Raw genomic sequence first — 22,528 nt, forward strand, 5'->3', positions numbered from 1 at the left:
TCTATTAAAGCACTCTGTTCTATTAGAGACTACATTTGAAAGAAGCCCCAAGATTGGAGAAGGTACAGCGGTGGACAAGATAGAAGATGTTGAAATTTAACGACTTCACTTTTCAATCAATTTTTGGGTCCCATCAACTCGTGACGTAACATTCACAAGTCTTTGCCAAGTAGAACAATCAGATACTGTTTCTAAACTAAATACTTGACAATGTTCGTGCAGATGTTGAAATATAATAGTCCCATATTACATTATAATTAACAGTCTCAGTATCTCGGCTCGTAATGTTCGGACTGTGATTGTGATTTTGCCGGCATAAGACTAACTTTCCATGGAATCGGAAGGAGAGCGTCACTAATCTTTTTGCTCAGACTGTGACGAAGAGGTAGGTTTCAAGCAATTAGTGACGTAGTAAATCCACGGTGTGAACAGATTCAGTATTTGCTAATCCTCTTCCAGTATATAGTATTCCCAACCAAAACACTATAACATTAAATTGTAGATCTGGCTGTCTGTGTGATGTTCAAACTGTAAAAAGAAAAGCTTGCCATCGCTATTTGAGATCTAACTGAATAGTCACTGCTGCTCATGCGTAACTTCCGCTAGAAGTCCAAATCCAAGAAGTGCCCGACATTTACTCTGTATTAGCTGAAAAAATCTTAATCTCCGATGTTTCAGTACCAGTCGAATCATATTTTAGTTCACAGTACACATTGTATGGAAGTTGAATGAAATTTTAGACTAAACCAGAAATGAACGGTTCTGTTTGCAGGTGCTGATGGCAGTGCTGGGGCTTGCAGGCACCATTCTCTGCACCTTGACTGTCAGACACTCAGGTTCGTATACTCAACTTAAAAGATAACCCTGTTTTTAATTATTACAACAGTAAAATTTAGCAAACATTTCGAAAATTGATAAAGGTAAAAACATCTAAGGGCTGGTAGCTGCATTTGAATTCGGGATCTCCGCATGAGAATCCAGTACCTTCTTTGTTTATTTAGAATTCCCATCCTCCATTACATCTTAAGCAAAATCCAAAGAAACACCTATTTTTGGAGCCTTTAAAGCCAGAAGAACTTTTTAATATTTTAAATTTTTTCTTCTCACTAACTCAATGTAAATTGACCTAATATGACTTTGAGACGTACCAAATCTTCTTTTAGATGATACTTCACTAGGCAAAATTTCAATCTGTAATTTTTCACTCAGCAAGTCAATCATGGCTTCCTCTAAAAACTTATTAGTTTCATACTTAATTTCTGGAATCGCCCAGAACATTAAGTTCTTCTAAAATTAAAATTCTACCTCAAGGTTGTTTCCAGTCAGATGAGAGAGGTGTATAATTGATTAAAATAAACAAATTGCAAAAAATAAATTAACTTGCTTTAATTTGAAGTTTGAATACGAGATTTTTCTGTTTATACAGTTAAAAGTTGGCCCCCCTTATTAAAGTAGCAATAACTGCACAGCAAGACAAGGGAGGAGATGGTCTTTCTCTTTCACAGTTAGCGCCATTCCTGTCTGCTGTTGTTAGCTTATAATGTTACAAAACTGTAACTTCATGAGTTCAAACAGAACGATGAACGTTGATGACCTCGCTACAGTTAGAATTTTAATGACGTTAACTACTGTAAAACGAACAATAAAAGAGCACTTAAACTTTACAAAATTGTAAACTTTGAACCAAACTTCTGCAAAGTTTCGACGAAAAATTCAAGAAAAAAAAAACCGACAAAAATGCACAAAAAAACAAAGCAAGAAGATAGACGTACTCTCGTAGAATGTTCACTAGTGACTAGATTTTATTGTAATTAATTCGATTCAAATATCCACTTTATCGATTGTTATCAGGAAAAAGGACTCTGTCGTTGCTGTCAGTGGGGGGCTGCGGTCTGTGTACCCTCGGTTTGTCGCTGGTCGGCTTCCTCGTGCTGCCTTACAGCTGGAGTGTACCACTGCTGCTACTCTTCTCGCTGTTCACCGGCCTAGGCTTGGCGCCTCTACCTTGGATGTTACAGAGTGAAATGTACCCGTTCTAGTAAGTAACCCTCTTAGCTCTTACAGATCGTTCCTCTCTAAGTGATAGTAATGTAATGTTGCAGATTTTTTCGACTCTTAGGTCCTCTGAGTGTTTTACTGATTAGTCTGTGTGTGCTTCCGGTGTATATATTCACTCAAAACTCAAATGCAAAGACCGCAGAAAGATTTGGTACTTCGCTTAGGATGATGTCCAATGCGGTTCTGGTCGAAGCAGAGCAACCACCAGAGTCACCACTTTCCTCATTCTTCTCCAATATGGCTCCAACAATTTCCTTTAAACTCGTACCAATTGTTTTGTTGGAGATTTGGAACATTTTCCCAGGAAAATTCGATTGAGAGCACTTCTGAAAGAGGAGATGGTTAGGCTTACCTCTAAAGTTTCATTTTCGTATTCTGTGCTGTCCAACCAGCTGTACGATAATTAAGAATAAATTGGGGAACTTTGAAATTTAAAGAAAATCGGTTTCAAGACCACTTTACTTTCTCGAAGTGACAAGGTGCCATTGAGGTGCGCCAAAAAAGGAGATCCAAGGTATGAGAAGCCAAAAATCCAGATAATCTCTGCAGTATTTTAAGTGCACTACCTCTAGTGAAGTGTTCATTTTAGAGAACTTAAGGTGGCTGTCTCATGACCTTTAGATTCACATAAATAACAGTTAAGTTTGAATAGTTAAATAACTAATAAACGGTAAATCGATGGAAGCACGCATGTTTATTGTATTGTAAACATGAGCGCTACGATGGAAAAAATATCGGAAGATATCATGCCAACACTGATCTGTATGATTTTTAACAGTGGCAAATGTATGGCAATAGGCATAGCTTCGGCCTTGTCTTACCTGATGGGTTTCTGCGCCATCAAGTCCTTCCTAGCTCTGGAGAAGATCCTTCAACTGTCCGGAGTGTTCCTGTTGTTCACCAGTCTAAGTGTGTTCGCTGGCATCTATCTTGCTGTACGATTGCCGGAAACCGAGGGTAAAACATTTGGTGAAATTCAATCAAGATTTAATTGAAATAATTTGAAAAAACAAGTTTCTATGTCATTTCTTTTATTATTTAAATTTTTTTTAAAGCAATATCAGTTTCTAAATAATTTTGTAACTTTTATTTTGTTGGTTGAATGAAGAAACCATTTCTGGTGTTTTAAGTTACCAAGTAACCGATCTTTGAAGGTTATATTTGTATTAAAAATAATATTGTAAAATTCTTCCCTTTTTTGTGACTGCCGGAAGAACAAGGTGTAGTAGTTGCTGCAAGGCGGAAACACGGCTGAGGAATATAAAGGTGTGTTCCATCTTCTCTTCAATTGAATTGAAGAATACAGCATATCATTATGATTGTTTTTTTTTTTTATATAAATGCAAAAATAAATATAAATACTTTTTCATCTTATTTATTACAATATAAAGTCCATTTGATATTTTTATCTAAGTGTCAGAAAATACACAGCAAAATCACTCTTTTGTTTAATAATAATAATTTTATATTTAAAAAGGTTTCGCCCTTTTTCACAACTATCAACATAAAGGTGAATTTATAAAAATAAACCAGAAATTTAACAAACTAACACATTAAAAGAGACAAATTATAATACTCTATTAATAAAGCTCCATTTATTGATTATAAACTATGAAAAATTCAACAAAGGATAAGTTTTTCTTTATTTTCACATTTACTTTTTTCTTTTAAATAATGCGGGTAAATCACATTATTGTTATCTTAAGTTTCTTTAAAAATTCTTCCGTACAATATCCTATAGATTAGGTCAGATAACACTTTCAGGGTATTAAAAAAAATAGAAGACAAAAATGGGTGGGAGGAATCTAGTGAAAAATGTGGAAAATATGAGGAAATGATCTGGGAAAAGTAAGGTCTGCTTTCTTTGGAGAGTGGAATAATGAACGCACAAGAGTGCGATTCGATTCGTGAAATTAGTATACCACTGACAGACAAAGCTGTATAACCAGGTTTTATCCTTGAGAGATGCACTAGAATAAAGTTTCCATGGAAATGTTACAAATAAAAGACATAAATCTGCATGAATGCAAGAAATTTAACGTTTAAATAATAATATTGGGGAGCGTTTTCACAAGAAGTAAAGGGATGGCCCTTGGATTTGAACGATATTCGCAGGGTAGCGATGGGTGAGTCCAGGCTATGGATGAGGGATGTGCAGGATACGGAAACGCCACATGCAGTCGCTTCTTTGCGATAAGATCAGAGAAGAGAATGACAGTCAGTGAGGGCGGAAAAAAGGCGAGTGATTTTTTTCCAACTTCAAAGGGCCCCGGCACCAAAAAGGCCATTTTCTTAACAGGCTGGCGTAGGATGTTTGAAAAAGAAGAGAGAATGCTACTTCGCACATTCAGTTACATAGAGACGGCGTTGCAAGCACCACAGTTTGAGATACGAGGCACCCTAGGACCAGTGGAGATCATCCATATCACAGGTAATGATATTGTGTACGTTCCTGGAAGGCTTTACCCATCCAGACACTCAGGGAGATGATAAAATCACCTTCTTTGCGGCAGTGCCTTCAGGAACATGGGACACCTCTTTGGTTCTACCCCAAAAGCAGACCTTACTTCTAGGCAAATTTCAAAAAACAACAATGATGAGTCGAAATCTCTTCTACAAAAAAAAAGAAAGAATTACAATAAGGTTTAAGGAAACAATGTTCCACATCTAAAACTAAAACAGCGCTAAGTTCAGATCTCACTGTCTAGTTGCTGCGGCGTGAACGAACTGGTAGGAAACAAACTAACTTCTAGGTGGATAGAAAAACAATGTTGCCAACACTTGGCTTTTTTTTATCGCATAAAAAACCAAATTAGCAGTTTCATTTTTTAAATTCACACACATTATTAATTAATACTGCAATACAATAATACCACCTTAACTCTATTTCTTTTTTTTTTCTTTTAAAGGACACCAGCTTAAAAATTACATCACTGAGCATCTTGAATTCATTTTTTATTTATTTCCTTAACTTTATCTTACTTTAATAAGTTCAATTTAAAAAACTATACAAGTTTGCCGAAGAAAACCTTCATTTATTCTTTTCTTGAAATGCAACAAAATTTCCTCTTTTTTTTAAAGAAATAATTAATGTTTATTTCGTAGGTTAGGTTTAGCATTTTTAGGAATATTAGCGGAAATAGAATTGATTTTATAACATCTTATTCGTATGTCTGTCCGGAAATTAAAAAGAAAATTATTCGTTAATGATTAAAGCTGGAGTAGGTTCTAGGTTCAAATAATGTTAAATAAAACGCTGGTTTTGGCTCCAAAAGGAAGCGAAAACAAATTAAATTATGCATAGGTTTCTCTCTTTCTGGCCTCGGGTAATAAAAAGGCGGTGTGTCCGGATTCTGGGACAGGACACTTTAGGTGCCTGCAACTGTAGAACCTTGAACAGGAAATATCCCAGTGAAAGAAGATGAAAAGGCCACGCCCCACAGCAAGGCAGCCCTCGTTAAAACAGAAATAAGAAAGGGCATCTACTTACTGGTAAGGCCCTTAAGATGATGACGTACGGTTAGCTACAAGAGCCCATGGACCCGGAAATGATGCGGAAAAATGCCTTCAGCAAGAATCAATTGGATGACTAAGCGCCGCCATTATGTCGAATCTGCACAAACTGCAAATGGATTACAATGTCATGCAAAAGATCATTAATAGCTTCACATTTATCTACAATTTCTGTTCAACATTTCACTAGATCAAATTTTTTGATCTAGTGAGTTAATACTCACTTAATACAGTTAATACCTATTTTGATTTTTTTGATCTGCAAAGTGCCCGATGTTACTCTACCCCGGTTATCTGATCTGTAGAAGTTAACATCAAGAAACTCCTGACAACTCAGGACCAATTCCACAGAAATGTGATTGTCCAGAAAACGCTACTCCCTCCTCCATGAGATAAGAACTTCCATAATCCCTGTACTCTCCTTTAAGCTAAACCTCTACTAGATATAGCCCCCGCTACTGGTACTATGGGATTACCATATGAACCCACTCTGCCGCGAACAGCCACCTACAGGTTCTTCCATTCCCTGCAGGACATAAAGGAATTAAAAAATTTCCTTCTTTAACCTAGTCCATAAGATTGTTGGTTTTCCTTAATTTTCTTCGTAAAACTTATTTAAAACTGTAAGGAGATTCAGACAATGGAACTGTTTTTTTTTGTTTTTTTTAAATGATATGTATACATTTTCAAAAAAGTTAAAATCTACCTCTAATGAGAGGGACACCTTTTAGCGACTTATTCACCCAAGTTGTTCTTCCTCAAGGCGTCCTGCACCCACTCCCGGCTTTACCGCTTTGGCATACCAAAGAAGAAGGCAAGAAAGAGATACCAAAACAGGAAACACTGAAAACTTGATGGTAACTTCATCTTAGTCTTAATAATTTAAATAGATTTCTTTACTTTTTTTTTTTTTTTTAATTCAACTCAAAAGAAAATATTAAGATATCTTTTTTTTAAAAAATTGTTTTGATGACGCATGCGTGTTATCGAGAATTGTATATTACAGAGCTACTGTCGGTCTAGCTTGATAGTCAGTAAGCGTTGCGAAGTTCTGTCGAATTGGCCAAGTAGTAACTAAGTATATCACTAATTACCTAAAGAGAACAGCTAAAGATCGCCATGCAGTGCAAACAGCTTTGGTTTATTTTTTATTTTTTTGTAATTACTAAGTTTTTTTTATCATTTTTTACATTTATTTATAGCATTAAGACTTGTATGTCTATTTCGGTAAAAAAAAAAAAAAAAAATGTACACAAATGACTGTCACAATGCAAGGAAAAAATGTGTCTTTTTCCGGTGTGTGTACGTTATTTCTTAAGTTCTGACCTGTTCCGGATTGCATCCATGATCAAGGATCGATTCATCCGGTTCATGAGGAGACAGTAACGGATTTAGGTTTTAGTTACGGAAAGAGGTTTTCATTAGAAGAGAGAATGAATGGTGATAGAGCTACAAGCTGTAGCAGTAAATTATAGGTTATATTCTTAAAACTGGCTGTACTGTCTCAGAAAAGTTATGAAATAAAAGATTTCTCCAAATTGATTCAATTTTTAACAGTTAGTCCGCTGAATCAGTATTATACTGAAAAAAATTAAAACCAGTACTTGGACTACTTTGCTAAATAATCACAAACCAACTGGCTAACTGCCTGAGGGACAAACCTAGTGTAAAGTTTGACAGTTCATAATCCTCTTTTGGCAAAGGGTATCACGAAGACGGAGATAGCCCAGGGACTTTGCACACAGTGATATCTACTGCCTGGGACCCCTGGTGGAAGAGGTAAAATTCGGAGTGGTAAATCTCTCTCTCTATATACGGATGGAAATCGAGAAAATGGCCCAGAATAGAAATAACGAGCACATTCATCTACAAAGTTTGGTTTTTAATTAAAAAGAAGTTTCAAATAAGTCCTAACTTAGCGAATGAAAGAAAATTTGTAAGTCGGTCAAGGAAACGAGAGTTTATTGCGATTAAGTCTTAATGCATTTTTTAATTTTATTTAGCCAGTAAACTTTTTTTAAAAATCCTAATTTTAGCAGGATTATATTCATTTTTTTTTTTTATTTTACTGGAAAAATATTTAATTTTAATATTTTTTTAGGGCACTTTCCAAAAATATGTTGGGCTTAGCCCTCACTAATAATATTTTTTCTAAAAAAAAAAAAAAGAAAAGAAAAGACGCTAAAAAATGAGTTAATCACTTGAGAAAAGATTATTGCCCTAAATTACTAGTTTTTAAAGGAATATCTAACAATCGCAGATAATGGATTAACTTTAAACAGAACTAAAATTGAGGCTTGTATCACGACGATAATAACTGCAAACCAAGGGTATCCGAAAACATCCTGTAAAATAAATTTCTAAACAAAACAACATCTGTGATACAAACTTGGGAGATCATTGTTTAGATGATTGTGTAGGGGTGGCGGGGGTGGATGGGGGGAATGAATAGACACAGCTGGTACAGTACCACCCTCTCTGCTCTCTGGGACGTCTCACTTACGCTTGTCGCTTGATCGGCGGCGGAGTACCACCGATGCCCTGTCCGCCGACTAGTGTGGCAGCGGCCGTCGATCCAGTCGACTGCCGCTTCAACGGGGTGGCCGTGGCGGCGGCCCCCCCGGAGGTTGACCATCAGGAATCATGTCGATGACATAATGCCGGAATCAGTTTGCTGTAGATGTCCAGACCGGTTAGGAAAGTGGCCTCCGACAGGTATTCATCATGGTCGTGCAATAACACCGGCGTTTTGTTCATTGGAGAAAACCCAAATGCTGGAATGCCTATCTGCAATTGGTTAAAAATATTAATTAAAACATTGAAATACGAACACTCTCTGAAGTCAAGCAGTAACTTCCACCTTCAGAACAAACCATTTATTGGTTTCAGAAGCAGTAAATCAAAAATTGTAATGCATAGCACATACTATTTAAAAAAATATATAAAATTTTGTCGGACAATGACCTCTCCCAAGAAATAGGAAGGAGGTTGCTGTCGGCTAACAGGTGCTATTATGGCCTAAATAAGCATCTTAAAAGTAAATTGCTGACAAGAGGCACCAAGCTTAGGCTGTACAAGACCCTCATTCGGCCTGTCTTGGCATATGCCTCAGAGACCTGGACCATCTCAAAGACAGACGAACACCGTTTGCAGGTGTTCGAGAGAAAACTACTGCGCAATATCTACGGCCCAGTACGTGAAGGCACAACCTGGCGACGTAGGAAGAATAGAGAGCTATATGATCTAATGAAGGAACTCCCAGTAGTAGCCTGGATTAAATTAAACCGGCTGAGATGGGCAGGCCATGTGGCGAGGCAGAGTGCCGATGAGATTCCCTCCAAACTGCTGCGCGAGACCCCGGATAGGAGACGGAGGGTAGGTAGACCTAAACTGCGTTGGACTGATGGAGTTGCCCAGGACGCGAGGAATATCCTCGGACTGCGTAACTGGATGGCGGCCGCTAGAGATAGAGACGACTGGCAGAAGCATATTGAGGAGGCCAAGACCCACATCACTGGGTTGTAGCACCATGAAAGAAGAAGAAGATATAAAATTTTGTAAAAAAACAAACATCCTTACTTGTCTAAGAAACCTTGAATCAGTCCCTCCCGGAAATATTGCTTCCTTCAGCTTCAAACCTCTGAAATAAAAAATTACCATCTGTAAAGTCTCAATATGACAAGTTTGTTCTAATAAAGTGGGTACTGAACACAATGCATAGTGATGGATTATTTTGTCCCTCTTAAGAGTGAGCAATTTAAGCAACTTATCACACAGAAGGTGCGAGGATCTTGGAATATACAATGTACATCTCCTAGATATTACTAAAGTGGGTAAAATGTGTTTTGCTAGAATTCTAAGTATACCAACCAATTGGAAGTGCCAATCTACTAAATTTAGCGATTTTCCCAAAGATTCAAATACATTTTCTTTACCCTAATTGTACAGGTGTTGACCTTTATTTTATTTTATTTTTTTCCAAAAACCATTCGTTGAACTATTTCAGTATAATGTAGGTGCTGAGAATTTTTTATTATAAAGGAAATATCTTTATATATATCCCAGTTCGTCGTCTCTAAATATCAGTAGAACACCCCATAATTATTACTTAATATATTTTCACTTTCTGAGAATTTTTTCAAATATGTTTTCTAAATTTTCTCATTCATTGAATAATGAAATTCGTTTTGAGCATTATGAGGTATACTAAAATGTTACTGTAAATGAATTATGAAACGAGAATTATAGTTAGTTTGAGTGTTCATTTTTTTTTTAGTCTTATACATTATATAAATAAAAATGCCTAGATGACCGACGATTAAACCATCTCTATTAGTTACACTTTTAGAAATAAAAGTAAACTTGATGATAAATGTATCATTAATAACATTCTCATCATTATTTCATTAATGTTCAAATACAAAGTAATGATTGAACATAAAGGTTCTTATAAAACACACAACTTCAGGTTATAATTTGGGCAAAGTAATTTAAAAAAATAAATCAATTAAAAGACTTACAATCGATCACATTCTCTCTTAAAGGTGACCCAATAAGGATTTGAAGAATCTAACTTGGTAAGAGCTTTAGCATTTTGTTTCTGTTGATATTCAGGATAAACACCTTTCCCAGCCTTTACACAAACGTCCTGCAAATTCCGTCGTTCATAGTTTTAGAAAAAATAATAATAATATAAAAATAATAAAATCATATTATGGCATAAAACGAGCTCAAATGTCGACTGACACTACTGAGTAAATGCATGCCATGCACTACTTTAGTGAATTGCTGCACCATACAGTTAGTAATGTAAATCAAATCTGTGACTTTTGTTCCAACGTTCTTAACTTAACAAAAGAAATAAATAAATCCACACATCTGATAAATCTGCGATGTATTAATGTGGAGTGAGTGTCACTTAAGATTGTAAGTTACATATATGTGAAAAAATGAGATCATTTTTATAAAATACCATTAAAAATAACAATATGTGGGAAAAAACTTTTTCTAGAACTTTTTTTTTTTTTGGTACTTACATCAATCCATTTTTCAAATTCCTTTAGATCTGTGTCAGCAGACAGTCGACAGTCAAATCCAACGACCAGCTCTGGCGGCACAACATTGTTCTGTATGCCTCCCTGTGTAGTTGCGGTGGTTGGTGATATCGTTCAACAGAACAAAACAGACAGAGAACAAAGAAAAAAAACATCGATTAGGACATGATGGGCCGGCTAGGCCAGCCAGCATGGCTCTTCTGTAATTGGTAACTACATCCCCAGGCATGCCAACACAAACGAAAATTCCTGATTTTTGTTTTATTTTTGCCCATAAGTGTCTCTCGCGGAATCCAGGTAATAGTTTTGTTTTTAATTTAAAGGGAATTATTTCTCTCAATAAAAATATTTAAACTGCTTTTTTAATATAAGCCAGAACTATATAACCTACCATTTGAAAAATAATAAATAGACTACTTAATCGAAATAATATGAACAAATGTTATTTCTTTTATTTCAAAACATCTTACGTATTATCTACTTTGTAAACAACTTCTCTAGATAAGTGAAGTAATACATTTAAACGCCCAGAATGTTATGCCTAAAGGGGATCAACTACAGCGATTCTGTTTCAAAAAAAAATCATTCCCTTCTTTAAAAAGAGAGTAAGTGAGTGAACAATCTCAAAAGTAGATTCCCTTAAAAAATAAAATAAATATATATGTATATTAAACCAAAACCAAAAAACAGCCCCAACAAGCAAGCATTTTCTAAAACTCATGACAGTTGCATTTTTTTTGTTTTGTTTCTTTTAATCTAAAAATTATAAACAAAATGAAACTATTTCTGTAATATACAGTTTCCTCTGAACAAAAATGCTAAAAATAAAAGGAATTGAATGGAAAGAACTGTATTTATAATAATGAAAATGGAAAAAAAAACAAAAATTAAATAAAATCAAACTCATTAAAATGAAGTGACTTGAGAAAAAAATTGAGTAGTATTTTTACATACCTTCACTTAACGTAAGACATGTAAAATTGACATTTTATTAACAATATTTTTTACATTTTTTGTCTGTTTTGTTCAAACAACAGAACACAAAATCAATTTAAAAAACATTTAAAACGAAAAAAAATAAAAACCTGTCATGTTGAACACAGTTACACGGCTATGTGTATATAAACACGAACTGTGTTAAACACGAGTCGTTCAGCTTTTTTGTTTGAAATAAAAATAAAAATAAACGAAAAAATGGTGAAAGCGTAAGAAAGAATATTTTGTGGTTTTTCTTCTCATCTTTTACAATTCTCAAGTTGCTGGAATTGGTTGGATGTAGCAGAGTGTAGAGAATCGATTGGCAGCCATTTTTTACTTATTTTATTCTGGCTTTACAACTCGAAGCAACTAGCCAATTTTGCTTTGCCGCATGAAAACGAATCCCAATGAAGCTAAGAACAAAAAAGTTTTGGAACAAAGTGCGAGACTTTTAATAGCAAAAAGAAAAAGTACAGAAATAAATCAGTTTTGCTAATTCTGAATAACATTCGGTTCTGGTGTTAGAAACGTTTCTCTGAGTCCAATGTCATCTCAAGTTTTCTGAAACTTACCTTCTCATTTAGACTAGGTTGCTTACTAAAAGATATAAATGTCCATAATTCAACAAAAGCGCAAAGGAAGTGCTGTATTCAACATGTCAGGGGCCAAACAATTGTGATGTTAAATGGGAACGCTGGAAGCTGAGAATATCAATGCCTCAAATGATTTGAAGAGACCTCAGATAAAGTATAAGAGCCTGTTAAGAATCACCTACATTAGTAAAGATGTCGGTGAAACAATATTCCACACTTTCGACACTCTTCACAACCTGAGGTGGTGAACAATAGACAAGAGTGACTTTTATTGATTTGTCGAAGAAAATTAAGAGCTACTCAACAGAATAGAATCTTATTACTCAATCATGTTGATATTTCCAATAACAATATCCGCTTTGAGGAGAGCTGATGACACTTGGTTCTTGGATGTGCTACTCCTGGAAATAGATCCAAAGGGGTCGCAGTGGCGTAGGCCTTGGGCCACCCTACCAGAATCTTAATCTCTTACTCCTGGTAATTGTCAGTATATCAGAATATGGAATATTCTCCTAATTTGACAAAAAAAAAGCACAAATTATGCATTCTTGTCGACTTTCACGTAAAAAATAATTTGAAATGATCTTCATAAACAAGATAAAACCGCAAATCATTATTATTCTATTTTTCTTTTGTTCTTTTTTTGAACCCACAAATTTTTTTCAGTTTTGGATATTCTTTCACAATCTTTAAAGAGGTTCCCATCTGTAGAAATGAAGAGAAAACTATAATGAACTAAACAAAAATAAAAATTTAAAAAGAAAACAGGAGATAGCCCAACCAAATTTATACCCAAATCTCCCCCGGCTGTACCTAAGCCTTTCCCGGGAATACCCCCAAAATATTATTGTTGGAGAGCAATTTTCTATTTTGCTCTAATTTGGAAGTGTAAATTCGTAAATAAAAAAGAATGATATCCCTTTTTGGTATAATATTTCGCATGTTTTCTCCCAAAACTTGTAAAAGCCAAACTGTTATCACGTTTCTCTGGTCATTCTGCAGCAGATAGAATATTTTCTCTTTATTAATTATCATTTTCAAACTTTTAGCTTGTTTTTCCATTAGTTCTTAAGGCAAATACATAAAATAGCATGATAACATATCTCAGATTAAACAACCAAATCCTTGCAGAAATAGTGGTAAGAAATTTTACAGATCAGCAACGGAGAAATTAACTACTCGCCTAAGTTCACGAAAGATTTAAGAATTAAATATTGTTTTCAAGGTCCAAAATTGATTTAAAAAAAAAAAAAAAAATCCGTCATCGCCGAATTAATCATCTTGAAAACGGCTCCTAGGATTCGCTTTAAACTCGCTATTAGTTCTGAAAATCTTGGTTTGAAACATTATTCCAAGAATAATAAGACTAAGATCACGTCCGGGCTAGAAGAGTGTTTCGGCATACCTCTAAAGAGCCAATTCAGAGTGCGCACTTAGCACTCACTTAATATTTCTAAGGTTGATGTACGTAGGCAAAATTCCCAATTTGAAGAAATCGTCTGCCAAAAATGTGTCATTTTTTCGTTGTTACGTGTTTGGTTTTGTTTCGAAAATCGTCCAACTAAAGTGAACGTGTGGTATAATGTTGAAAACAACTACAGTTTTTTTTTGTAAGAATTTAAAATTTTTTGAAAATTTAAATTACGAAAACAGCGGTAAGCAAAAGTCATTTGAGTGTTCATATCGCATTTAATTAGATTTCGACAACAATAGAGTGAAATGTCTCTTTACGTTTCATCCATTTTGTTTGTACGAGACCTTATCCGGAAATACAATACTGAGGCGAACTTTCACGAAGAAATCCCAAGTTTAAAGAATACTTCATTGTTTTGATGTTGTTAATCTGAGGTAAGAAAATGAATCTACGGCAAATAACAAACAAATGGAAAAACATTTTTAATAGAGGCTAGACTTCGCTGCTGTAAGAGCCACTGAACACTTGCCTAAGATGTAGTAGAAACTGTCTGGTCTTCTTTCAAACTGAGCAGATCTACCTGCAGGACCAGAGGATTGGATCCTACTTTATAATACGAGTACTAGCCCCGCGTAATGCCCAAATATCTGTTTGTATCGTCGACTTCCCTAATTTTAGGGTTTTTTTAGAGCCTACATACCCCCAACACTCACCAACCTAATAGCAATTACCTTGACTCGAGTCAAATTGATAGTGGTCACATCGCCTATGGTTAAATTTGGATTTGAATCCAGCTTTTTCTTCTCCTTGGCCCTGTATTCCATAAAATGATCTATAACAATTCTCATCTTCTCGCCAGCTGTGTCCGGCAAAAGGAGCGAACCATGGCCTGGAGTTCCTGGACAGTGGATGTGAACCTCTGGAAATAAGTAAAAACTATTTTCAATGAAGTATGTTTATACAGGAAAAAGATTAATGTAATTGATGAGAATGCATATGAAAATAATAGTAGTTTGAGAAACTAAAGAAAATGTAAAAAAGAAATTGTCTTTTATGTAATTGCTTATTAATCAAACATCAATAATTTGTAAAAGAAACATCGTAACGCCTATGGACTTAAACAAGAGAAACCTATTTCCCGACGGATGCTTGATTTGGACTTAAACAAGCCAAATTAAGCTGGCCTACACGACCCTGAAGAGATTGGGCAAGTAGTGTACAAGTAAAAGGTACAGTGCCCATGAAGTTCCTGTTACAAAAATCATCGCAAAACCTATGGTGCCCAATAAGAACATAGCCAGGGGCGCTAAATGGTATATATTCGTAAAATTTCCAAACTAGCTGGTACACTTAATATGAAAACCAAAAAAAATGAACAAATATTACTAACGCCAGATAGATCGTTCCCCATAGAAAAGTAGATATGTTTCATCAACGCTGGCCATACCCTCGTCCAACGCACAGCCCACGTTCAGACTTTCGAAGTCTTCCGTGGACACCCACTTACCCATACCGTCTTCACCGCCTATCTCCTCATCTGAAATTAAAACAGAAATTAATAAAACTCAAAAAAACATATTGCAGCCAAAGATTTACTTTAGAAAACCAGGAGAATTACCAGGTACAAACGACATGTGAACAGTTCTTTTTAATCTGGTCCCAGAATCCTTAAGTCGGCGCACTGCCTCTAAATATTGTACGCCTACACACTTCATATCTTGTGCGCCTCTAGCATATATGTTGCCATTAGCATCTTTCTCCGCTCCAAATGGATCGTGGGTCCATTTTTCCTAAAATTAACTCGATTATAAATATGGAAAAAGGAAATCCGGAGAAAAGGAATTACAACTATAGACAAATTTTAAATGAAACCAAAAGAGTTACTAGCGATCGCTGATGACGTTGAAATAATCGCCAAAAATTTGGTTACGTTCCCAGTTACGTACATAATACGCATGCGCGCTACTACGAATAAAATCAGCTGCTTTGAACATTTCTGAATAGTGTGAAATAAATATAACCTCTAGGTAGATGATTTACACCATAATTATTTCCGAGCTGGTTACACACTAGCGTGATTATTACCTTGAATACTGGCACCACATCCATATGAGAATTTAGGAGCACCGAAGGCAGTTTGGGTTCAGTGCCCTGCCAAGTGATCACCACCACTGGTTTATTGGGCACCGGTAAGAATACTCGTACCGGGAGTCCTAAACTTTTTGCTTGTCTCTTCAGGAATTGTACACAGCCATCTAGAAAACAAAAGATACAAAATCCTTAATAATTAACTTGTCGAGATGCCATGAATAAACTTAATGTTTCGAGTGAGCAGTCCCCCAAAAGACTACACTAACAGGTCCAAGTTGTCCAAGAGGATGTCTTTATTGTTCAATTACTTAGAAAGAACAGGAAGCTGATTAGGCCCGTAATCTATTGACGGATAAAAATGAGGCAAAGATAATAAGGTAGACCATCTGAAAGGTAAGGGTGCAACGAATTCTTCAATGCGGAAGAAGAGCGGATTAGGCAAAATGCAAAAGAGAACGTTGCTCAGAATTTTCTTTCAAGGGTTGAATCAGATCTTTTGTAGGAAGCTGTAGATATTCTGGGTGAATCAGAAAACTTACTCCACCTCTACTGACGTTGGAACTAGTTGAGATTTGGTCGAGGGGCAGCGCAAAGTATGTTATAAATATTATTACCATTTAATACAAACTTTTGACGAACGCTGGACTATAAAAAACAAAATTAAATAATGAAATTTTTAAAGTTGCAATTTTACATTTTTATTGCGAATTTTAATCTAAATACATTGGTGAATTTATTTTTCTCATAAGATACGAATGTATCCTAAGGTGATTCGTGACAAGCTCACCGGCCAAGGAAGTTAAGCTTTACGAAATAGTCTGCTCAGAAGCGCAATTACTGTAGTCAGAGTAGGTCATGTGAGTGTTCTACCAGATTTTCTTTTTCCAATGAAACTCATTAATATTGCGACCTCCGAAGACAGGCGGTTCTGTGTACCAGGCTGGCATGTCCGCGAGAGACAGTGTCGCCAGGTGATGTAATCAAACTAGCAAATCAATAACCAGCGTAATAACCCCGGTGGTATCAATTATGTGCAAGTAGTACTGAAGAATGGCCAAGTTGTGGCATCGTAGTTAAATCTGTGCAAGAATCCTGAGTGCCGTAGTCGGTCGAGATCAATAAGGGTCAAAGCACTTCCCCCCCGGGTGTTCCGCTGCACACTGCGGCTCGCCTAACTTCCTATCTCTTTTTCTTCTCCAGAGTTTTAACTTAAAAAATGTCGAGCTTGCACTGGAAAGAAGAAAATAGTAATAGCTAGTAACTACTCACATTAATAATTAATTAAGTTACCATGAATTACGTAAATTTCCGTGAAGCTTGTAAAATGGTAAACGGAAGTTTTGAAACTGAGATTTGTTGAGTTCAAATAAATGTACAAATTAGACCTCTTGAGGGCCAAGTAAATTTGAAAAAAATATTCTCACTCATGGTGGACTTACGATCCTTCCAACTCGAATACTTCAATAAGCTCGAAACTAAAATGCACAATACACCGAAATATGTCGACGATGCCATTGTTCCTTTAATGGGCGGGTTAAGTTGTAAGAAACAATGTATTAGGTAGCAATCTATACACCAACGAAAGTAAAATACTGTTTGCTAATAATATGCAGTAGGGAATAGGGACATTCCACTGACAGGTAGCAAATCAATATTCTGGAACTAGTCAGTGTTCATGATGGCCCTTTAATTATGGTAAAAATGGCCAAACAGATTAACCCAAATGGAATAGAGCTGTTTTAAAAAATAGAAGAGGAATGTATGAAAGCATATTAAGACCAAGGAAATGTGATTTGTGAAGCGAAAGAGAACCAAAAGACAAGAAACAACAGCAAAAAATGGTAGGATAGGAAAACAATTAAGATGGATCAGCCTCGTTTTCAGCATTAATCCGCAGCTTTGAGTCTGAGGTAAGATAGGAAGAAAAAAAAATGGGAAAAGGTCCATGTCTCCAGATTGAGGAAGTGCTGATCCACAGGGACCTTCCACAACTCCTAAACCTCCTCCAAGTACACACAGCTCCTATCATCCAAGACCCTACAATGGAGTGAAATCAATAAAATATGAGGATCTTCTTCTACTGACAGCACTTCATGTTTCAGTTGTCCACAGTAGCGGCTACCTTACCACATTCAATGTCAGTGGGGGGTTCTAATGAATCCTTGAGTAGAGCCACCTGTCCCAGCTGTTAACGTAATTCTGCACGGCTCTCAAAGTACACTTGCAATCTTCTCATTGGAATACAAACCAAGAGTAGGGCAGAAAAATAAAATTGCATATACCCTTGCCACCATATTTACTTAAGACGAATAAAGCTTGACAAGAAATGTCTATAAGGAGTATACAGAGGGACAGGCATAGTTAAGGACTAACTTCAAATGACGATGAGATTTTGTCTGTGACATTAAATTCTCCACCAATGCAACCCATTTTCTTTTTGGGAGATTTTCTTCTACGCAACTTGATCCATTCGCTTCCTATCCAAGCCGGAATTCACCCTTTTGCTCTACTCCATGTTCCTTATTCGGAAAGCTTCTCTTACTCCATCTTCCCAATTCACCCAGGGCCTTCCACTTTCTCTTCTTCTGTGTTTCACAGTTTCGTAGGGTCCATTATCAGCCAGTTGCCAAATCTCCTCGGCTTGTTTTCTTCCCCAATACTGATCATAGCAGTATTTAGATATATTGTAAACTGAAGGCATGTCTTCAATCATTACTCGCATTACATTGAGAAGAATTTTGATTACAATCTTACGTATTCATAAAAATATGAAAAAGCTCTACAATACAGTGAAATCAGCAGTCTAGACGGACTTAACTTCACCTCTCCCCCAGGAGCTTTGCTTCAATGAAGACATGTTTCAAATAAAAGTAACAGCCCTTACATGTACTTACTGTGCAGTCAAAGTGTAAAGAAAATCAGTCCTATCTTTCTGCGTAGGATAAATCAAAAATTATAATCATTACAATATTATTGCACTCTGAAGCAAAGTAATGAAAATGTTATGTCAATTATAAATTTAAACGATATTTTCTAATCAATAATAAAAGTTTTCTCTAATTCAATAAACGGCGTGAAAATGAACTAACATCACATGTGGTAATAATCGATATTGAACTTAACTGGAGGTCACATTGAACTCTTCCGATTACTCATAGTCGACGGAAATAAATCAATCGATGCAATTTTTCAAACTAGGTAAATAATTAATCTTAGAAAATTAGTAACTAAATAATTCAACAGCCTTAGCACATCTCTGATATTTCATCATTGGAAGGCTTCAAAAAATAATTTTAAGTAGAAGAAATAGGATAAGAAATTTAAAGCTTTAGTTCTAAATACTGAAATCTACCCTTACAACCATTTTGAGGTCTCCTGGAATCTAAGGGAGCGATTTTTAATCGTTAACTGTAAAAGTAGACATATCATGGTATATAAAAAATTGTATATTCTTTACAGGAGATCCTAAGAGTAGTATGAATTGTAGAAAGTATCAGTTTGGGATTAATGAGGCAACAAATTTATGGAATATATGGGATAATTAATTTTAAATACAATCCCTACTGATAAATAACGCGTATTGGAGAGGACGAAAGCACGTACCTTTTTCAATTAACAGTAGCTATGAATTTGAACAGAAGTCTCTTCTGACTTAATACACCCAAGCTCATCACTAAAAACGGAAAGTTCATGGATGTTCCGATCAGTGGAACCTGTTATTAGATTTTGATCAAAATCGAACCCCCTAATGATTTTTCAGTTTGTTGCGATTTTCTCAGAAAATATCTTCTGGATTTTGTTTAAACTTGGCACGCTTTGGCACTCATGAAGATCAACATTTATACTCTTTATTTTGTACATTTTCTCAGGTTATTTCGTATTAGGGCAGTTAAGGTGGAAGGGTGGCGATAGACTTTTCCCTAAGTGTTTTTATGTAATTTACGGTTTGCAATTTGCGTAATTAGGCAGATAATGATTTCTTTTAAATGTGAACAATTTTTCAAACTGTTGCATTCGTTCTTCATACAATACTAGACATCATATTAACTAGGGGAAGAGAGTTAATAAAAAAGTGAAAAATTGGGATTAAATTGCAAGTCAAATGTCAATTGCAAACGATAAGCTTGACAGAGTAATTTAAAAACTTTTTTTCCCGAGAACTTTGACTTTAGAAGGGTTCTGAGGAACTATTATGTGTTATAAAGCCGTGCGAGTTGTTTCTTTTAACAAAAAGAACTTAATATTTCAGAATGATAATATAATTTCACACAATGAACTGCCTAGGCCACCATGCTTCTATCTTAATGAATTTACCCTTGGAATCACTTACAATATTTCGCAGTTATTAATTTGAAAATAATGAGAGAAGTAGAACTATTTAAGGGGCTTAGCATTTTTCTCACTGACACTTTTTGTACAAAAATAAGAAATGGTCATTATTTAAGCTAACTTAAGCTACAATTAATCTTCATATCTAAAAACCTGAGGGTAGCTAAAAAATTAATTATCACGATAAAGTATAGAGAAATTAAAGTGAAAAACTTATAGAGTGAATCTGAACCTGACACTAAAGGAAAGGTTAGAAAAGGGAATAAAAAGGTTCCCTTCTGGTTTTAACTAATAAAACCGAATTAAAATAGAAGTTTTAAATCTAAACCATAAACATCATAAAAAGAAATTTGAAAAAATTGTATAAATTTTAATTTAGAGTTAGATTGCCCCATAGAGATTAACTTGAAAAGTACTATAATGAATTATTTCTTATTAAAATGAATGCTTTTCTTGAGTAATATAATTTTACAAGTACCCAGTGACATTTAGAATCAAAAAGTGAACTACAGAATTGCTTAAATATTGTTATATTAAAAAACACCGGATGCTAGTTAAATTAATGTAATTTTCCACTTACCGTAGTTGACGTTCGGCTGTACTGAAGGAATTCTTAGGTATTCCCGAAAATTCTTCACAGCCACATGTTCAGTCATGTTGAATAAGGGCAGTTCTAAATATGTAGAAAAACCTTTAAAGGTCTGGATAATATTGCAAAGTGATTCTGTCGACCCCAGCCTGACACCAGAGCTCCAAACCGAAGCACATAGATATATATATATCTATATTCTATATAACATATATCTATAACCAGACTGCGGACAAACCAGGGCTGGCAATATAACCTCAGCTGCATTATTCTAGTAGCCAACTTGAACTACTATACCTTTTTTAACGACTTTACTAATAATTTAAGGATGGTAAAATATTCTAGTCTCATTGATTAAATAAAAAAAAGGAATAGAAAAGACCTTAATGAGGAAATCAATCAAATTACCTTGCTTTCGCTACCACTTTTGAAACCCCCTTCCCGTCAAATTATTGCTAATGGAACTATCTTTTAAAGTTACTGAAATTTTTTCAACAAAAATGAAAAATTAATACATGTAAGACTTTTTCTTGCTTCAATGCACAAGATCCAAACTTTCTCATTTTCTACAAATTTCGAATTTTTACTAACGGAGTGATTTCAATAAGTTTCACAATAATCTCTTTAAATTTTATGAAATTATAAAGAAGTTTAATTATATAATAGTTATATATAAAATCATAATAAAATATTTAATAAATAATAACTTTGAAGTCAAATAAACTTTTAAAATTGACTCACCGTAATCTACATTTGGATGTACTGAAATAACTCTCAGATAATTTCGAAAGGTGGTTACTGCACTATTTTCCATCATTATTTTACTTAACAAATGGATGTTTTGGTAAACATTTCAACTCTGAATTTGCTTATCATTTTTTTGTTTATGAAAGATAAATTAAAGAGTATATTTACGATTGTTTAATGAGCTGATAAAAAGCAAACGTAACCTACTTCTATTATTATAATCTTTTTTCATAAATGTAATCTACTAAATATAATTTAAAAAAGACACATGTATTTATATACAACTATTTACCTTTTGAAATTAATACATACAATATAATGTTTACTTAACAAACAAGGATTGCATAACCGTTAACAGTAGAAAACTTGTTCAATTTATAAAAATATCATTTAATAGATCCACGATTTCTTCGGCGCCATTGACTGGTACTACTTAAGAAAACTTTCCAAAATATTTAGTAATAACTAAAGATTATATTTGTTTCAAAATATGTTCCTCGAAAAAAGAGTAACTTAGAGTTTTCCTGCCCATTCTATTACATTCAGTAGTAAGCTATACTGCGTCCTAAAGGGGTGACAAAACTATGTGAATCTTAAGTTGACATCATCTAAAGAACAAGAACCCAAATAATTTCAAGTTCAACTCTATCTTGTTCAGCTATCTTTATTCAGCTAGCGTAAAGTGAAAAGTTGAATGCTATGAGATGATGTTGCTGACAATGCTATCTTATTTTTACAATACAAAAAATTAAAAAGAAAAGAGTAAGCATAAATAGAAGAGTAAAAAGAAATATTGCCAGACCATAAACTTTTCGCTTAGCCCATGTAAGACACCAGGGAGACACCCGGAACATTCTGTTCTCTCTGATTGACCTTTTTTTGCTCTCGATATTCAGCGCTTGTACTCGAGTCAGTTGGTGTAGTATTAAAAAAAAACATTTTTGTCAAATATTGTTACCTCACGAAGATATAGAACTTCAAAAGGTAATAACTTTGCACCGTTCATACGCAGAAAATTTTCTTTAAAAAAGATTTTCGGATTCAGGAGATCTTGGAAGGGAGATTCCCAGTAGTAAAAACTCGATATTAAAAATGCGGCATGATCGCAGTTTGTGTTTATGTTGCATTATTTATTTGCCCGTATTCATTGTTACACTATTAT

At 34.9% G+C, this 22,528-nt stretch overlaps 2 protein-coding genes across 9 annotated transcripts in view; one reads left to right on the top strand and one right to left on the bottom strand.

Annotated features, from left to right (window-relative positions):
* LOC141448687 (facilitated trehalose transporter Tret1-like) overlaps positions 1–4,700 on the top strand; it is a 34,060-nt gene extending 29,360 nt beyond the window's left edge. For all 7 annotated transcript variants that reach the window (XM_074117214.1, XM_074117215.1, XM_074117213.1 and 4 more), the window contains 3 exons: positions 773–836; positions 1,852–2,038; positions 2,837–4,700. In XM_074117214.1, coding sequence (XP_073973315.1) covers positions 773–836; positions 1,852–2,038; positions 2,837–3,053 — 468 coding nt within the window. In that variant the 3' untranslated portion in view covers positions 3,054–4,700. The remainder of the gene's footprint in view (positions 1–772; positions 837–1,851; positions 2,039–2,836) is intronic.
* Positions 4,701–6,462: 1,762 nt separating this feature from the next.
* Positions 6,463–21,518, bottom strand: LOC141448695 (aminoacylase-1-like). 2 transcript variants are annotated; one of them, XM_074117228.1, is made up of 9 exons: positions 21,361–21,518; positions 15,696–15,865; positions 15,229–15,400; positions 15,001–15,147; positions 14,342–14,529; positions 10,608–10,709; positions 10,092–10,219; positions 9,151–9,211; positions 6,463–8,358 (listed from the first exon to the last, which is right to left on the bottom strand). In XM_074117228.1, the coding sequence occupies exons 1-9, from the start codon at positions 21,434–21,436 to the stop codon at positions 8,206–8,208; spliced, it is 1,197 nt and encodes a 398-aa protein (XP_073973329.1). In that variant the 5' UTR covers positions 21,437–21,518; the 3' UTR covers positions 6,463–8,205. The 2 variants fall into 2 exon arrangements, with proteins under 2 accessions (XP_073973329.1, XP_073973328.1); XM_074117227.1 differs by lacking the exon at positions 21,361–21,518 and adding an exon at positions 20,611–20,822.
* Between the last annotated feature and the right edge of the window lie 1,010 nt (positions 21,519–22,528).

Source organism: Rhodnius prolixus, unplaced genomic scaffold (genome assembly GCF_049639745.1).
Source record: "Rhodnius prolixus isolate KJV_2025 unplaced genomic scaffold, Rpr scaffold_2, whole genome shotgun sequence".
NCBI classification, from domain to species: Eukaryota; Metazoa; Arthropoda; class Insecta; order Hemiptera; family Reduviidae; genus Rhodnius; species Rhodnius prolixus.

Coding starts and splice junctions, on each gene's coding strand:
- LOC141448695 (XM_074117228.1), bottom strand. CDS start 21,436: ATGATGGAAAATAGTGCAGTAACCACCTTTCGAAATTATCTGAGAGTT. Junction 14,530..15,000: donor TGGGGAACGATCTATCTGGC/GTTAGTAATATT, acceptor ACTTATTTCCAG/AGGTTCACATCCACTGTCCA. Junction 9,212..10,091: donor AAGAGAGAATGTGATCGATT/GTAAGTCTTTTA, acceptor TTTTTATTTCAG/AGGTTTGAAGCTGAAGGAAG.